The following is a 15,720-nucleotide window of genomic DNA, read 5'->3' on the forward strand; positions in this document are numbered from 1 at the left end:
GAAAAATAAATTAACATTTCCATATTTTTGCGCAGGCGTCAACTTCCTATATACTTTCACGTCATGGCAGAGAAGAGAGCTGCGTCTGGGAAATCACTGTTGTTTTTACTCATTTCGGTGACTCTATTACATTTGTTTATTTGTCCTTTTACAAAAGTTGAAGAGAGTTTCAACTTACAAGCAGTGCATGATATTCTTTATCACAGACTTGATTTTGAAAAGGTAAGACAGAGCTACGCATACAACAGCCAACTAGCGTTAACGGTAGCTAGCTAAAAGGTAGCTAATCTTCTTTACATATGCATGGTGCAAATGCTTGTTGACAGTTAAACTATATTTTTCATCTCTTGATAACGCTTTCTACAACATTACCTGCACGTGAGTCATTTTGTGCCCACCTAAACAATGACAAATAGTTTAGGCTCCCGAGTGGCGCGGTGGTGTAAGACACTGCATCTCAGTACAAAAGGCGTCACTGCAGTACCTGGTTCGAATCCAGGCTGCATCACAGGCTGTAATTGTGAGTCTCATAGGGCAGCGCGCAATTGGCACAGCGTCGTCCGGGTTTGGCCGGGGTAGGCCATCATTGTAAATAAGAACTTGTTCTTAACTGACTTGGCTGGTTAAAAAAATAATAATTAAATGCCAGAACTCCATTGCTGATGCTGACAGTATCTTCCAACTGTCTCACCAGTATGACCACCATGAATTCTCTGGTGTGGTGCCACGGACATTCCTTGGTGCTGTGTTCATATCAACGGCATGCTCCCCATTGTTCTACCTCCTGTCACTACTGGAGGCTTCCAAATTCTACACACAACTAATGGGTAAGTCTTGCTGCTATTATATGATATCCATAAACAATAGCAGTGCAATAGAGAAGACCTGGGTCCAATAGATTTTTCACTTTTGGGACTACTCAATTGTTTCCATAGTGCCAGACAAACTAAATCAAGTACAGCTTGACAGGTCTGTCACAAATCAGTCCACTTACTCAAATGTATTGATGTGTACCTTTTTGCTGTCCAGCGCGGGGTTGCCTGGGAGTGTGTGTGACATTAGCTCTATGGCGCATGCAGAGGGAGGTTCGGAGGCAGTTCGGGTCGACAGTTGCGGGACTGTTCTGTCTCACCTGCGCCTCACAGTTCCATCTCATGTTCTACAGCACGAGACCCCTCCCCAATGTATTTGCACTGCCAATAGGTAAGAGACACCGATATATATATATATATATATATATATGACATGACTATAGTATAAACATTTCTTGGATGAAAATCTTGATGAAAATACTGTTGGAGACAAGCCTCATGTAGGATAAAATCTATAATAAAAATGTCCACCAATGTGTTAGGTGCTACAGAAAGGATTTTTTTGCATTGTAATGTCAGATAATGTCCATAATAAATCTGCAGTAATAGTGGAATGATAGTGTTTCACAGTATTACTTACCCGCAGTGTTGTGATTGGCTGTGATATTTGCCTATTGATTTCTCCCGCGGAGTGGCACCTGTTGTCAAAATGGGAAAGCTGTTTTGACTTTGTGGCTATGTTATGTATTGGAATGTAGTGGCCAATGTAAAAATCGCTCTGCCATTTCCTGGTTGCTACAATTCTATACTGTTCTCTCAATTTCAGTGAGAAAACAAGCACGGCATATTGTAGGGAATCATTGTACCATCTAAATCAATGTGAAATATATTTTCCATAACAAAAAATATAATTTGTACAGCTGTTTAAAGCTGGTGGACCAAAACTGAAAGTAAGGCCTTCCCTGTAGCTCAGTTGGTAGAGCATGGTGTTTGCAACGCCAGGGTTGTGGGTTCCATTCCCACGGGGGGCCAGCACGGGGGGGAAAAAAAATGTATGAAATGTATGCATTCACTACTGTAAGTCGCTCTGGATAAGAGCGTCTGCTAAATGACTAAAATGTAAATGTAAAAATGTAAGGCTCAATTACGAGTCTCATGTAACATCAAAATGGAATGCGGTGATATTTGTTTTGACTGGAGCCTAGTGCTGTTGCAATTAACCTAGCTTACACATACTGTTGGTGAACAATTCTAGGTGTAGCACCTTTAAAATACACTACATGACGGTACCACGTTGAAAGTCAGTGAGCTCTTCAGTAAGATGATTCTACTGCCAATATTTGTCTATGGAAATTGCATGGCTGTGTGCTTGATTTATACACCTGTCAGCAACGGGTATGGCTGAATCCACAAATTTAAAGGGGTGTCCAAATAATTTTGTGTATATAGTCTATTTTAAGTCCTTTCTTCCAGCAGTTTCTCTGATAATCATATGCAGTTAAATGGTCTGTTCTGTTTTCTTCCTAGTCCTGTTGGCGTTCACTGCATGGATGGGGCAGAGGTATGGGTCCTTCATCTGTCTCTCTGCTCTCGTCATCATCGTGTTTAGATCAGAACTGTGTCTCTACCTGGGTCTTATGCTGCTCATGTCACTACTGAGCAGGAGGCTGGGGATCCTTCAACTGTTCTACTATGCCATTCCTGCAGGTGCTCTGTCACTAGGTAAATCTGTTATCAGCAACACTAATTATGGTCCTTGATAACTACTTGGTGTGCAGGCTTTTGCTCCAGCACTAACACAGCTGACTAGGCTATAGTAGTCAGGTGTGCTGTAGCTTGCCTGGAACAAATGCATACATACCCTGTAGTTTCAGGATTAGAAGTGTTATAAATATATGTGCTCTTTAGATAAACGTCTAATTTTATCTTCTCTCTTTCAGCTTTGACTGTCTGCATTGACTCATTCTTCTGGAATAAGCTGCTTTGGCCCGAGGGCCAGGTACTCTGGTACAACACCATCCTGAACAAGAGCTCCAACTGGGGAATATCCTTCACTTCACTAAATGCTTATTAACCCATAACAACGATGCCCACACAGTCAACTAATTAAATCATGCAACGCAGCTTGACACCTGCTTCTCCTTGATCGATTCTGAGTTAGTATCAACGTTTGTGATAATATTATAAAAGTAATGGGGTCATTTTCCACTCATCACGGAGAGCCCACTTTTGATCTGAAAACAACAACTTGCTATCTTTCCTTGACTTTCTTCTCCAGTAAACCTCCCCCTTTCTGTGGTACTTCTACTCTGCTCTACCCCGTGCCCTGGGCTGCGCAGTGCTGTTCGTCCCCCTAGGCCTGCTGGACAGACGGACGCGCACCCTGCTGCTGCCTACTGTAGGATTTATCCTGCTCTACTCTTTCTTGCCCCATAAGGAGCTACGCTTTATCCTCTACACCTTCCCTGTGCTGAATATAGTGGCTGCACGGGGCTGCTCCTTCATGTAAGGAGAGAGGCTGTTATTGGCATGAGTGTTGTCTGTTCAGGGAGGTTTAGTATAATGTTGGGGGAAAAAAACATGATTAGTGCTTGTTGACATTTTTGGCCTTCAGGATGTTGGAGTCACAGTTCAATTGTCTTTCGGGGGACATATGGTGGGCTTTAAGTGTGGACAGAGAAACCACATTATTTAATAATGTTGAACCTTTTCAATTCTCGGTCCTACAGTCTGAACAACTACCACAAATCTTGGATGTATAAACTTGGCTCCTTAATCGTGGTTGGCCAGTTAGTGACAAATGCTGCATATTCCAGCATATCACTGTACGTGTCCCATCACAACTACCCTGGAGGCAGGGGGATGCAGGTACTACATAAACTAGTACCATCTACATCAGGTAAGAGCAGTGATGTAGTGGAGGGTAAACAATGTTTACACACCTTTTTTTTAGCAAGCATTTCACCACCTTTTGCGGAAACATGTATTATGTATAGTAGCGAGCGTTAATTTACTCGCTGCTATCAGTGTTTACCCACCTATTTATCTTTTCACTATATCCCTTGGTAAGAGGTTATAAAAAAAAATGTATATCAGACAGTAAGGGAAGTATCATGGTTGCAGAAACACTGATTAAAGGCTGTATGTAATCAATTGCTTCTCCTCAGATGTCTCTGTTCATATTGATGTATTTGCTGCCCAAACTGGAGTGTCACGTTTCTTAGAACTGAACAGAAACTGGAGGTTAGTTTGACTAGGTATTCTACTCTGGAATATAACTGTTTCCAAACTTCTAAAGGCATTCTAAGGATTCAGCTTTGTGTTCTATTGTCAGGTATGACAAGAGAGAAGACGTTGGCCCTGGACACCCTGATATGAAGACCTACTCCCATGTTCTGATGGAGGCCAATGCCACTCAGATAGCACTACTCAAAGACTCCCACATGCCTTTGGCCTTCATCCAAGGTTACAGCAACATGTTGTTGAATGCCTTTCGGTTTCCTTTCTTCAGTATAAACCTGGGAGACAAACTGGTGTTGCTAGAAAGAGTACCCAACCCTGAGCATCCCAGTTGAACTGACAGTGATGTCGTTTTTCAGGATTTAGTATTTTCTCATGACCAAATTGTAAATAACCAAAACTAAATTGCAGTGTATTGAAAACAGAACAGTCAATCACTCTTTTGGGCTATAAGTTGGTTGGAGCCAGGTATTGGTAGGGTAAACTGAGATCACCTGCTTTATTTGTAATAGGTAAAAGACTAGAACGTGTCTGGCTATGCTAACTTAGATCTCCATTCACATGCAAAGTGTATATAGGCCTTTCATTACTTCAACTGAAAATGATCCATGACAATACTTATTCTCCAATTATACTCCACCAAACCAGGTAACTGGTTTACTGTCGAACACTTCCTTCAAACAAAGTGGTCAGATAACCGCATTTCTTTTTCTGAAATAAGTTCAAAGAACTCATTATGCTATTGATCCATTTTAATGTGTTTATAGTTTCCTATATGAACAAAACTGCTTGTCGTGAGCTTTGGAATAAAACTGAGGAAACGTGAAAAATACATTGTCCTGTGTGTTGACTTACAAGGAAGTACTTGAGGCACTATTACATGTTTCAAGAGGTTACATTTAAACATTTCCTGGTGACTGTTCCATGACAGTGATGTTTTGTAGGGAGAATACTAAGTGAAACTGGCAGGTGGTGCCTGAACTTTTCTAGTAAGAACATTTTTTTGCTACAACGTCCACTACCGAACAGGTCCAATTTTGTATACAAAAGAAACCAGGAACAAAGGATTACATAAGAAATCTTTATTTACAAATGACAACAAATTGCATGGCTCCAGTCTGAAAGCTTCCACATTTATCAAATTAAGTTCAGAAATCATTATTTATACATATGTACATTACTTGACAACCCATAATTTAATCCCTTAAATAAGCTTAAAATTGTGCTAAAGACATTTTCAAACAAATTGCTTCTGAAACAGCAATATCTTGCATAATATTAAATATTTCAGCAAGTTAAAGCAATCTCTAAAATCAACAGTACCATGAGCCACAAATTCACAATGAAATAATTAAATAACAAAACTTAACATCTTTCAGTCACAGCATTTATTTTTGGGCCATGTGTTCATTTAGGAAAAAAACCCAGCATTGTTTCTAAAATTAAGCCATTTAAATTGAGACTTGATTTGCACAAGTATTTACAGCATTTTGACCTGAATTAGTTTTAGATAAGGCACAAGGAGAGAGAAGACAACTTTGACATTGAAAAAAGACAAGAACAAATATTCACAACCCCTACTGCTACATACAGCCCTCCCTCCCTGACACATTGCTGACTGATGCAAGTTCTAAAGTGTTTCAACAGTAGTACACAAATGCAATTAACAATTCCAAATGCATTCATGTTTTCAAAATGAACCTCATATCTATTCTCCTTTAGTTACCCCTGAATCTAAAAGGGTCATTTCACAGTTCTATGAATTGGACCTTGATAAGGAGCTCCTCATAAGCAATGGTTTTAATCAGTGCTGATAATAAATTAACGGTAGGTTGACCTTTAGAAAGAGAAGCCCCTCCATGTTTTCTAGTAATGGCATGGGCTGATTCAGAGCACAGTTCACACTGGCTGTGCTGAACAGAATCTCTGCTGGGACAATGCTGGGAGGGCAGCCCACGTAGCGGACAGCGACTTTGGCAAGGTCAGGCCACAGTAACTTCTTCAGGTTCCAATAGTCCAGTGGATCACAGCTTTGATCAAGTATGTCCTCCTCCAAGTATTCCAGCACTGCCAGCTCTGATGATTTTGGCTTGTCCTCCTGTTTTATCTTGTGTCTGATGTCATCCATGAGTGCCCAGAGGTTGTCCTTGTTGTTTGAGGGAGAGCTATTTGATGACGCTGGGACCTCCCCACCACATCCGTTGGATAGTGAAGGCTGTGTCTCAATTGAGGTAGAAAGGGACACCTGAAGTTCACTGATGAGGTCTTGTTTGCATTGCTCCGCCTCTTCCTCTGTGAACAAGGAAGCCTTGTACCGCGGGTCCAACATAGTTGCCCACGTGTACCTGGGGTTGCGTAGGGTTGATGACATCTTACTCACCATCGCTTCCTTCAGAGACTTGAGCATGTTGTCGATGCCCATCGTCTCGTCGAAGAGCATGTCTATCTTCCGGTTGAGGATGTGTATCAGTGGTATGACTTGACCCAGAGTGGCAGTGCGATTGCTCATCTCCCTGCAGGCCACTTCGAAGGGCTTCAACGCATTGCACACCGACTGCATCACTTCCCATTGGTCGCAACTGATCATTTCCCTGAAGTTGCACTCTATCGACATCTCGTCGACCGCTTTCTTTTGTTCCACCAGACGTTCAAGCATGAAGAAGGATGTCCTCCATTTTGAGGGAACGTCCTGGATGAGGCAATTTTCAGGTAACTGGTAAACCTTCTGCAGTTCGGCCAACTTCTCCTTTGCTTTGTCTGAGCGATACACACGCTCACAGATCTTCCGAGCGATGCTTAGAAGGTTCTGAACCATCCTCTGACTCTTTATGGCTTCACTCACAATTAGGTCTATGGTGTGTCCAAAGCACTGCACGATGACATGGTCGTTGTCCTCCAGGACATTTGCAATGGCATTGTTGTCGGTTACAGTGAATCCTTTCTTCAGCCCTAAGGAGCTGATCCAGGTGTCCCAGAAGTATTCGAGCTGCTTCTGTATATTGAGCATGTCATGGTCACAGTCTATCTGTGACACACTGAGGAGAGCAGAGCAGTGAAAGTCCTCGCCCTGAGGTCTAACACATGATTCGTATGAAACCCAGTGAGCAGTAAGAGTCAGAAATTCCCGAGTCTGGCTAGTGACCCAGATGCTTGTTGTGAAATGGACGATACCACTCTCAGCCTCTTTCAGGTGTGTGACAACAACCTCCTTCACCCTCTCATACATGTCTGGTATGGCAATGCTGGTGAAATAGGAAGATGAGGGTAGAGAATATTGAGGTTGAAGGTACTCCAGTAATCGGTTCAAACCAGTGTTCTCTACTAGGGCTGATGGCTGAAGATCCAGTGCAAGCATTTCGGCAACAAGTTTGGTGATTCTTTTGGCAACCGGATGGTAGTCATCAAATCTTTCACAGTTTTCGTCATACACAGATGTGTCCATGAGTTCATGTTTAACGTGAATTTCAGCAGACGGCACATCACCTGAGATAGTACTGTTACTTTCAAGAACATGTCCATGAAATCTCTGCATGTGCCTGAATAAACAACTAGTTCCGAGGTTTGTCGTCTTTTTCCCCCGACTTATTGTGCGGCTACAGTGCAAACAAACCACCTTAGTGGGATCGGAAGGGGAAATAGAAAAATGATTCCACAACTTTGATGTCTTTTTACTGAACACAGAGTTATGTGGCTTTTTCTCTTTGGCAGGGCTGTTAGTCAGTTTGGCTGGAACAGCCTCAGCGGCAGAGAGAATAGCGTAGGGATGAGGTGAGGAGTCCTTATCGTTTGTACTTTTTTGGTTTTTGAGGACATCAGGGTGCCTTCTCATTAGATGCCTCATCAAACAGCTGGTTCCGAAGTCGCCCCGTTTCCCCCGGCTGATGACACAGGGGCAGTATCGACAGAGGGCTTTAAGCTGATCCCCTGGAGAGACGATGAAATGGTGCCACACTTCGGATTTCACCCGTTTCATGATTTTTTTGTTTTGTTGGAAGATTGAACTCGCCGGATCCTCTTTCAGGCCTGAGCCCTCTAGGGACAGATCGCATGGTGAGGAAGGTAAAGGAACATCCTCATCTCGAAGTCCAAAGCAGAGATTGAGGGAGGAATCCTGTTCCGATTGGTTTGTGTCAGACTCCTCCTTCACATCCATGCTTTCATCTTCATTATGGGGCACTTCGTCAGATATTGTTTCTGGGGAGGATGGAGCGAAGAGTGTTTCTTTTTTAACATCCACTACTGAGTCCTGATGCAGCTGAGAGCGAGACAATAGCGTTGGTGGGTTTGTATATGGTGGTGGGATGTTGGAGCCCTGTCCATTTTCTTCAATGACAATTTCTCTGTGAGCTCTCCACATATGGCGAATCAGACAGCTAGTGCCCAAGTCCTTTCCATTTTTACCCCTGCTAAATTCATTCATGCAGTGTATGCATACTGCTTTGGAACTGTCAGCAGGTGACAGGTAGAAATGCTTCCACACAGCTGATCTTCTACGAGAACTTGAGTTTTTAGGAGTTGCAGCTAGGCGCTCAGACCCACCTCCATCCACCGCTTCTTCATGGTTGTTGTTGGAATGTGAGGACGAGACTGTGCCAGTGTCGTTTTTGGCACCCTTTCCTAGTTTTGGTTCGAGTTTTGGTAACACTTCTTTGGATGATATGTCAGAGCCCTCTGCTGAAGAGGTGGACGGTGAGGAGTTCTTTCGTGCGGCGGGAGTAGTAATGCTAGCTGCCAGGCTTCCGTTATTTGAAGAATTTGAGGGGGATATTACCAATGAGGCAGCAGAAGCAGTCAGAGTGTTTGAGGAGAGGTCGCCATCTTGTAAAAGCACAGTGGGGTGAGCCCTTCGTACGTGCCTCATTAAACAACTTGTACTGAGGTCCTTCTCGTTCTTACCTCGACTGAACTCTTTCATACAGTACATACAGATTGCTTTGGTACTATCACGTGGAGATATGCAGAAATGGTTCCAGGCAGGGGATTTCTTCCTGGGATTAGAATTAGCAGGACTTCTCATGGATGACAATAGGCTTTGAGTGACAGCATCCATCGCAACATCATAAAGAGTGCTTGTGTACCCACTAAGCATACTACTGTAATCATCTGTATTGTCTCTTGTAACAAAGGGGCCTACAGAACTATCATATGATAACCTTTCATCCTCTTGGGTCCCCTCCTCCATACTGTTTGGATCCTCTTCCTCAATATGTTCAGATGTGTCATTTTCTATCTTGACCTCAGTGTTTAGATTTAGGCTTTTGTTTGAAATGGCTGGAGAAGTAGGCCTAAGATTGTTCTCTTTGTCACATGCCTCACCTGTTTCATTGACAGACCCATTCATTTTAAATTGTCCAACAACCTGAGAAATACATAAATTGTCTGGTTCCTCCTGGTGAATTGAAGCCACGGGGGAAGAGTCTTTAGCCAGTGTTTTAGATGGACAGGAGGTTTTTGCATCTGCAGTGTCATGGGGGGTAATGCTGTATGATTTAAACACGTAGCCATCTTGCCCCTCAATTTTTAGACATGTTCCTTTTGCCTCTCTTTTCTTGTTTTCTGTGCCATTAGTTTCTGAGTCTACTACATCTTCTTCACTCTTAAGAGAGAGGTCTTCCTCTCCATCCATGTTAGCTCACCAAAGTTCTGCGAGAAAATCTAATTATCTGATGCAGCTTGACAAAAGTTAATGAGTCATGGGTGTGAGAGCATTTCTCACATCAACGTTTCAGTCTGTTTGTCCAGATCAGAAGGAGCAAGCTTGTAGTCCATTTTCTCCATTTACGAATGTGTCGAAGTTTCCACCTTTTCTAGTAGGATCTGGAATGAGAGAAATTCAATAAACATTGATATTTCAGCAAATAGCAGATAAAAACAAGTTGACAGACTAGAAACTGTTTACATGTCAGGCAGCAAACCCAACGGACCTCATATTACCCTTAAAACAGATGTGTTAGGTTATATTATATATTAGCCATGCTTAGCAGTACGACAGTGTAGAGCCGGGGTATTCAACTCTTACCCTACGAGGTCCGAAGCCTGCTGGTTCTGTTCTACCTGATAATTAACTGCACCCACCTGGTGTCCCAAGCCTAAATCAGTCCCTGATTAGAGAGGAAAATCAAAAATGCAGTGGAATGGGCTTTGAGGTCCAGAGTTGAGTTTGAGGAGTGTAGAGTGATACTAGCCTACCATTATGTAGGTGGTACCCCACCCAAAACATTTTAATTTAAATGGGTTTCAATGTTGGTGTGCATTGCTTCCAACAATGAATTTAACTTTGGGGTCCTTTAAGCCCCATCTATGACAAAATGTATAGTCTGACATTAATTTGTGACATTTTATTAATATTCAAAGTAGGTATGATGATAATTTAATGTCATTATATCATGAGTATAATTTCCCAATGTATGATTGAAAAATAGCCTAGATCACAATACATTGTTATTGGTTATCAAATTAATAATCGGTTTCATGGTTGCCAGTAAGTAAACCTACATGGTTGCCACAGTAAGTAAACCTTATTTTATTAGCAACAATGCCTTTAATTAGCCTACAAATAAAACTGCTTATTACAGGCACATTGAGTGTTTATTAAGATTAACTAACCCAGAACAAGAGACAAATGGGGAATTAATCGTTATTCATGCATGCAGCCACCAGCAAACCACAAATGTTTCGCCAAGATTGTAGCAACCACAAACATAATCCGATCTCACAGGTGATCGGACCATATTTATGTATGGAATCTAGACAAAATAGCTACCGCAGTATCATACTCATTTTCTAGCTTGAACGTTATCCAACTGCTAGTTAGCGTGAAAGCTAGGTAGCTACAGTAGCCTTATTTCCTGATCCAACGTTAGCTAGCTGGCCACTACTTTTCCGGGTAGTTAGCTAACGAGCAACATCCAGGATTAAGGTGACACGTTGATTTGCTATTAGCTATTTCAAACTCAACACATAATTTAGAGCCCATTTAGGTAATGCTAATCCTAACCTAGCTAGCCAGCCAAGTTAATAACAATGTCAGTGTCAGAGGCTAACTAGGTATCACATTAAACCTAGCTACACAAAAACAAACATGGGTTTCTAAAACAGAAATCTGAAACCATAATTTCCCAAATTTCAACTACATATATGAAGCAGCCTATTTATTAATTGGGGACAGTGTCCGATACAGAACGGACCCTGGTCGTGCCAGCTAGCTAAACCACACAGGGCATAACCTGCCTGGTGAGACAGAACCAGATTGTGCCCTGGTAATGGAACAGAAGGACCAACGGAATCAGCCCAGAACATTACTCACGACGTTATTTGGAGAGAAAAAAGGAGACCCCTAGAAAGCATATTAGATCAAGATAGTATACATACCTTGAAATCGTGGTTTATGTTTCAGTTACTAAACAGTTAAATACGACACATTTGATTGATCCGGGGGGGGGGGGGGGGGGGGGTTACTTCATTGCTTTGTCTCCAAGCAGTTCACATTCAGTTGAATCAGGTCCACACAGCATCGGACGGAAGGAACACGCTTTATGATGTCACTGGGTTGAAGGGTTTTCCAATATGGCGGCAGGGACAATAAAAGGCGAAATATTCGTCGATAAAGCAACACTTCTTAATAGATCAAAACATATTACTTCTTGATAGACATCATAGACATCATGGTGCATTATTAACATTGTCTGCATATGCCATCGCCAATACACAGACACTAATCAATTTTACCAACGGTGTTGTTTGTTTTCCTCCTGTTATCACTGCTCTTACATTTTAACCTTACCAACGGGGTTTCTTGACCTGAAGGGTCTCTCACAGGGGCACTGAAACCATCACGTTGGGCAAATGATTTACACACAAAACTCGACACTTATGCATATGAACACATGTGACTTCTATAAGCACAGGCAAAACAGATTGTTATGAAAGGCTTGCTGTATAATAGTCTGAGAACAATGTGAAATCTAAATGTTACTATGTGTGGAGTGAGTAAATTTAGACACTGTCTCAGCCAGCATGAAACTCAAATGTGAATTTTAACACAGACCGAACTTTGAACAAATTACTAGTCTACATGTATGTAAATCCTCATGCATGCTTTGAGGCTTCACAGGACAGGGGGCAGATGGGGTAAAAGATGGTGGATAGTTTACTAAACGTGATCTGCATAACATTCCAATACCAATAGACATACCTTTGTATGCCTCCTCATCTGTATACCTGCAGACACAGACACAAAAGTGAGCAGTTCAGTCATCTGCACTCAGTACAGCTAGCCTTCAACATATTCTTATAGCCTACATATTCTTACCTTTGTTGATTGATATCCATTGAATTGTGTCCATTTTCTGTTTTAGAAAGATTTGCACAAATATGAAAAGATAGAGGGTATCATCGTAAAACAATAGGAATTTAGATACCAGGGACAAACCATAACTTAAATTGAGGAGACCTTTACATTTTTCAGTTAAGTGCCTGCACCTGCTGTCCTTTCAAATTCAAATCCAAATGTTTCAGTTGGGCAGTTAGGTTCCTGCAAGAACTAATGAGGTTCCTCAATGAACCGCACCTCCAATGGGTTCTTGGAAGAACCTTTTGGGGACAATTTTCAGTGCCAAGAAAGTTCTTTGAAGAAGGTTCTTTGAAGAACTTTGAGGATCTTAGAAGAACCCTTGTTGAACCCCTCATTTTTAGAGTGTGGCCGTTTGTTTACCATTGAACATTTTTGAAAGGTTCCTGTCTGTGTAAGTGGGCTTTCCCTCTCTCGCATGAGCATGCTTTCCCACGTGAGCTCATGGTTCCTCCATAATATCTGTCATGCTCACGCAAGAGAGGCAACAGCTGGCTCAGAGGTATTTTTGTTTTTATTATGATCCCCATTAGCTGTTGCGAAGGCAGCAGCTACTTTTCCTGGGGTTCACACAAAACATTAAACATGACATATTACAGAACATTAATAGACAAAAACAGCTCAAGGACAGAACTACATACATTTAAAAACGGCAGCCTACATATTAATACGTACACACAAAATATCTAGGTAAAATAGGGAAGAGGCGTTGTGCCGTGAGGTGTTTCTTCATCTTTTTTAAACCAGGTTTGCTGTTCATTTGAGCAATATGAGATGGAAGGGAGTTCCATGCAATAATGGCTCTATGTAATACTGTATGCTATCTTGAATTTTTTCTGGATTTGGGGACTGTGAAAAGACCCCTGGTGGCATGTCTGGTGGGGTAAGTGTGTGCATCAGAGCTGTGTGTAAGTTGACTTTGCAAACAATATGGAATTTTCAATACATTCATGTTTCTTATAAAAATATGAAGTGATGCAGTCAGTCTCTCAGCAACTCTTAACCAAGAGAGACTGGCATGAATAGTATTTATATTAGCCCTCTGTGTAATGAAGGGCCGCCTGGTGCTCTTGAACGCCAGAGAGGAGGAGCGGGAGCAGGAGAGACAGTACCTGGGCGAGCCTGATGTGTGAGCTGGATAAGCTGGCTGAGGCATAGAAGCCGACGAGCCGGCAGAGGCGTGGGAGGCTGGCGAGCCGGCAAAGGCGTGGGAGCCTGACGATCCGGCTGAAGCATGACGTGGGGTGGGCGCCTGCCGAGCCAACCGAGGCAAGAAGACCTCTCGGGTCAGCTAAGGCGTGGAAGCCCGACGAGCTAGCTGAGGCACCCCCGGATCCATCGGCGATGGCACCTGGACCCGACGTCACCAACCAAAACAAAAATTCCCCGATACTTCCCCGGTATCAACATTCTGTAAGGATCGCCGCTGGAGACAAGAAGCAGGTACAGGGAGTGAATATATAATTAAACATGGACATGAAACAGAACAGGACCAGCGTCTGGACAGGGGGAAAATAACGACATCAATGCTGACACAGGGAACAAACTGAGGAGCAGACATATATAGAGGGGGTAATCAACAAAGTAATGGATTCCAGGTGAGTCCAATATTGCGCAGATGCGTGTAATGCCCAGCCACCCTACAAACTAAGCTTGATGCCCTCAATCTCACACAAATTATCAATTAACCTACCAGGTACCACCCCAAAGCCGTAAACACGGGCACCCTCATAGATATCATCCTAACCAACTTGCCCTCTAAATACACCTCTGCTGTTTTCAACCAAGATCGCAGCGATCACTGCCTCATTGCCTGCATCCGTAATGGGTCAGCGGTCAAACGACCTCCACTCATCACTGTCAAATGCTCCCTGAAACACTTCAGCGAGCAGGCCTTTCTAATCGACCTGGCCTGGGTATCCTGGAAGGATATTGACCTCATCCCTTCAGTAGAGGATGCCCTTGGTTCTCTCCAGACCTGACTGCCCTTAACCAACACAAAAACAACCTGTGGCGTTTTGAATTAGCATCGAACAGCCCCCGTGATATGCAACTTTTCAGGGAAGTTAGAAACCAATATACACAGGCAGTTAGAAAAGCATAGGCTAGACTTTTCAAGCAGAAATTTACTTCCTGCAACAAAAACTCAAAAAAGTTCTAGGACACCATGAAGTCCGTGGAGAATAAGAGCACCTCCTCCCAGCTGCCCACTGCACTGAGGATAGGAAACTCTGTCACCACCGATAAATCCACTATCATTGAGAATTTCAATAAGCATTTTTCTATGGCTGGCCAGGCTTTCCACCTGGCTACCCCTACCCCGGTCAACAGTACTGCACCCCCCACAGCAACTCACCCATGCCTTCCCCCTTTCTCCTTCTCCCAAATCCAGTCAGCTAATGTTCTGAAAGAGCTGCAAAATCTGGACCCCTACAAATCAGCTGGGCTAGACAATCTGGATCCTTTCTTTCTAAATTATCTGCCGAAATTGTTGCAACCCCTATTACTAGCCTGTTCAACCTCTCTTTCGTGTCGTCTGAGATTCCCAAAGATTGGAAAGCAGCTGCAGTCATCCCCCTCTTCAAAGGGGGGGACACTCTTGACCCAAACTGCTACAGACCTATATCTATCCTACCCTGCCTTTCTAAAGTCTTCGAAAGCCAATTCAACAAACAGATTACCGACCATTTTGAATCCCACCACACCTTCTCCGCTATGCAATCTGGTATCACAGCTGGTCATGGGTGCACCTCAGCCACGCTCAAGGTCCTAAACGATATCGTAACCACCATCGATAAGAAACAATACTATGCAACCGTATTCATTGACCTGGCCAAGGCTTTCGACTCTGTCAATCACCACATCCTCATCGGCAAACTCAGTAGCCTTGGTTTCTCAAATGATTGCCTCGCCTGGTTTCACCAACTACTTCTCTGATAGAGTTCAGTGTGTCAAATCGGAGGGCCTGTTGTCCGGGCCTCTGGCAGTCTCTATGGGGGTGCCACAGGGTTCAATTCTTGGGCCAACTATTTTCTCTGTATACATCAATGATGTCGCTCTTGCTGCTGGTGAGTCTCTGATCCATCTCTACGCAGACGACACCATTCTGTATACTTCTGGCCCTTCATTGGACACTGTGTTAACTACCCTCCAGACGAGCTTCAATGCCATACAACTCTCCTTCCGTGGCCTCCAACTGCTCTTAAATACAAGTAAAACTAAATACATGCTCTTCAACCGATTGCTGCCCGCACCTGCCCGCCCGTCCAGCATCACTACTCTGGACGGTTCTGACTTAGAATATGTGGACAACTACAA

General features: G+C 43.0%; 2 protein-coding genes across 3 annotated transcripts; one reads left to right on the plus strand and one right to left on the minus strand.

Moving 5' to 3' along the window:
• The first annotated feature begins 36 nt into the window (after positions 1-36).
• alg12 (ALG12 alpha-1,6-mannosyltransferase) lies at positions 37-4,882 on the plus strand. Of its 2 annotated transcripts, none has more exons than XM_082963274.1 (9): positions 37-222; positions 695-827; positions 1,030-1,203; positions 2,340-2,534; positions 2,753-2,855; positions 3,093-3,317; positions 3,542-3,711; positions 3,980-4,055; positions 4,147-4,882. In XM_082963274.1, the coding sequence occupies exons 1-9, from the start codon at positions 64-66 to the stop codon at positions 4,385-4,387; spliced, it is 1,476 nt and encodes a 491-aa protein (XP_082819400.1). In that variant the 5' UTR covers positions 37-63; the 3' UTR covers positions 4,388-4,882. The 2 variants fall into 2 exon arrangements, with proteins under 2 accessions (XP_082819400.1, NP_001133910.1); NM_001140438.1 differs by having other exon boundaries at positions 46-222; positions 2,753-2,856; positions 3,094-3,317.
• A 556-nt stretch (positions 4,883-5,438) lies between these two features.
• zbed4 (zinc finger, BED-type containing 4) lies at positions 5,439-11,560 on the minus strand. Its single transcript, XM_014152791.3, has 2 exons — positions 11,424-11,560; positions 5,439-9,869 (listed from the first exon to the last, which is right to left on the minus strand). The coding sequence occupies exon 2, from the start codon at positions 9,676-9,678 to the stop codon at positions 5,857-5,859; it is 3,822 nt and encodes a 1,273-aa protein (XP_014008266.1). The 5' UTR covers positions 9,679-9,869; positions 11,424-11,560; the 3' UTR covers positions 5,439-5,856.
• Positions 11,561-15,720: the final 4,160 nt, after the last annotated feature.

Source organism: Salmo salar, chromosome 17, assembly GCF_965601325.2.
Source record: "Salmo salar chromosome 17, fSalSal1, whole genome shotgun sequence".
Taxonomy (NCBI): domain Eukaryota; kingdom Metazoa; phylum Chordata; class Actinopteri; order Salmoniformes; family Salmonidae; genus Salmo; species Salmo salar.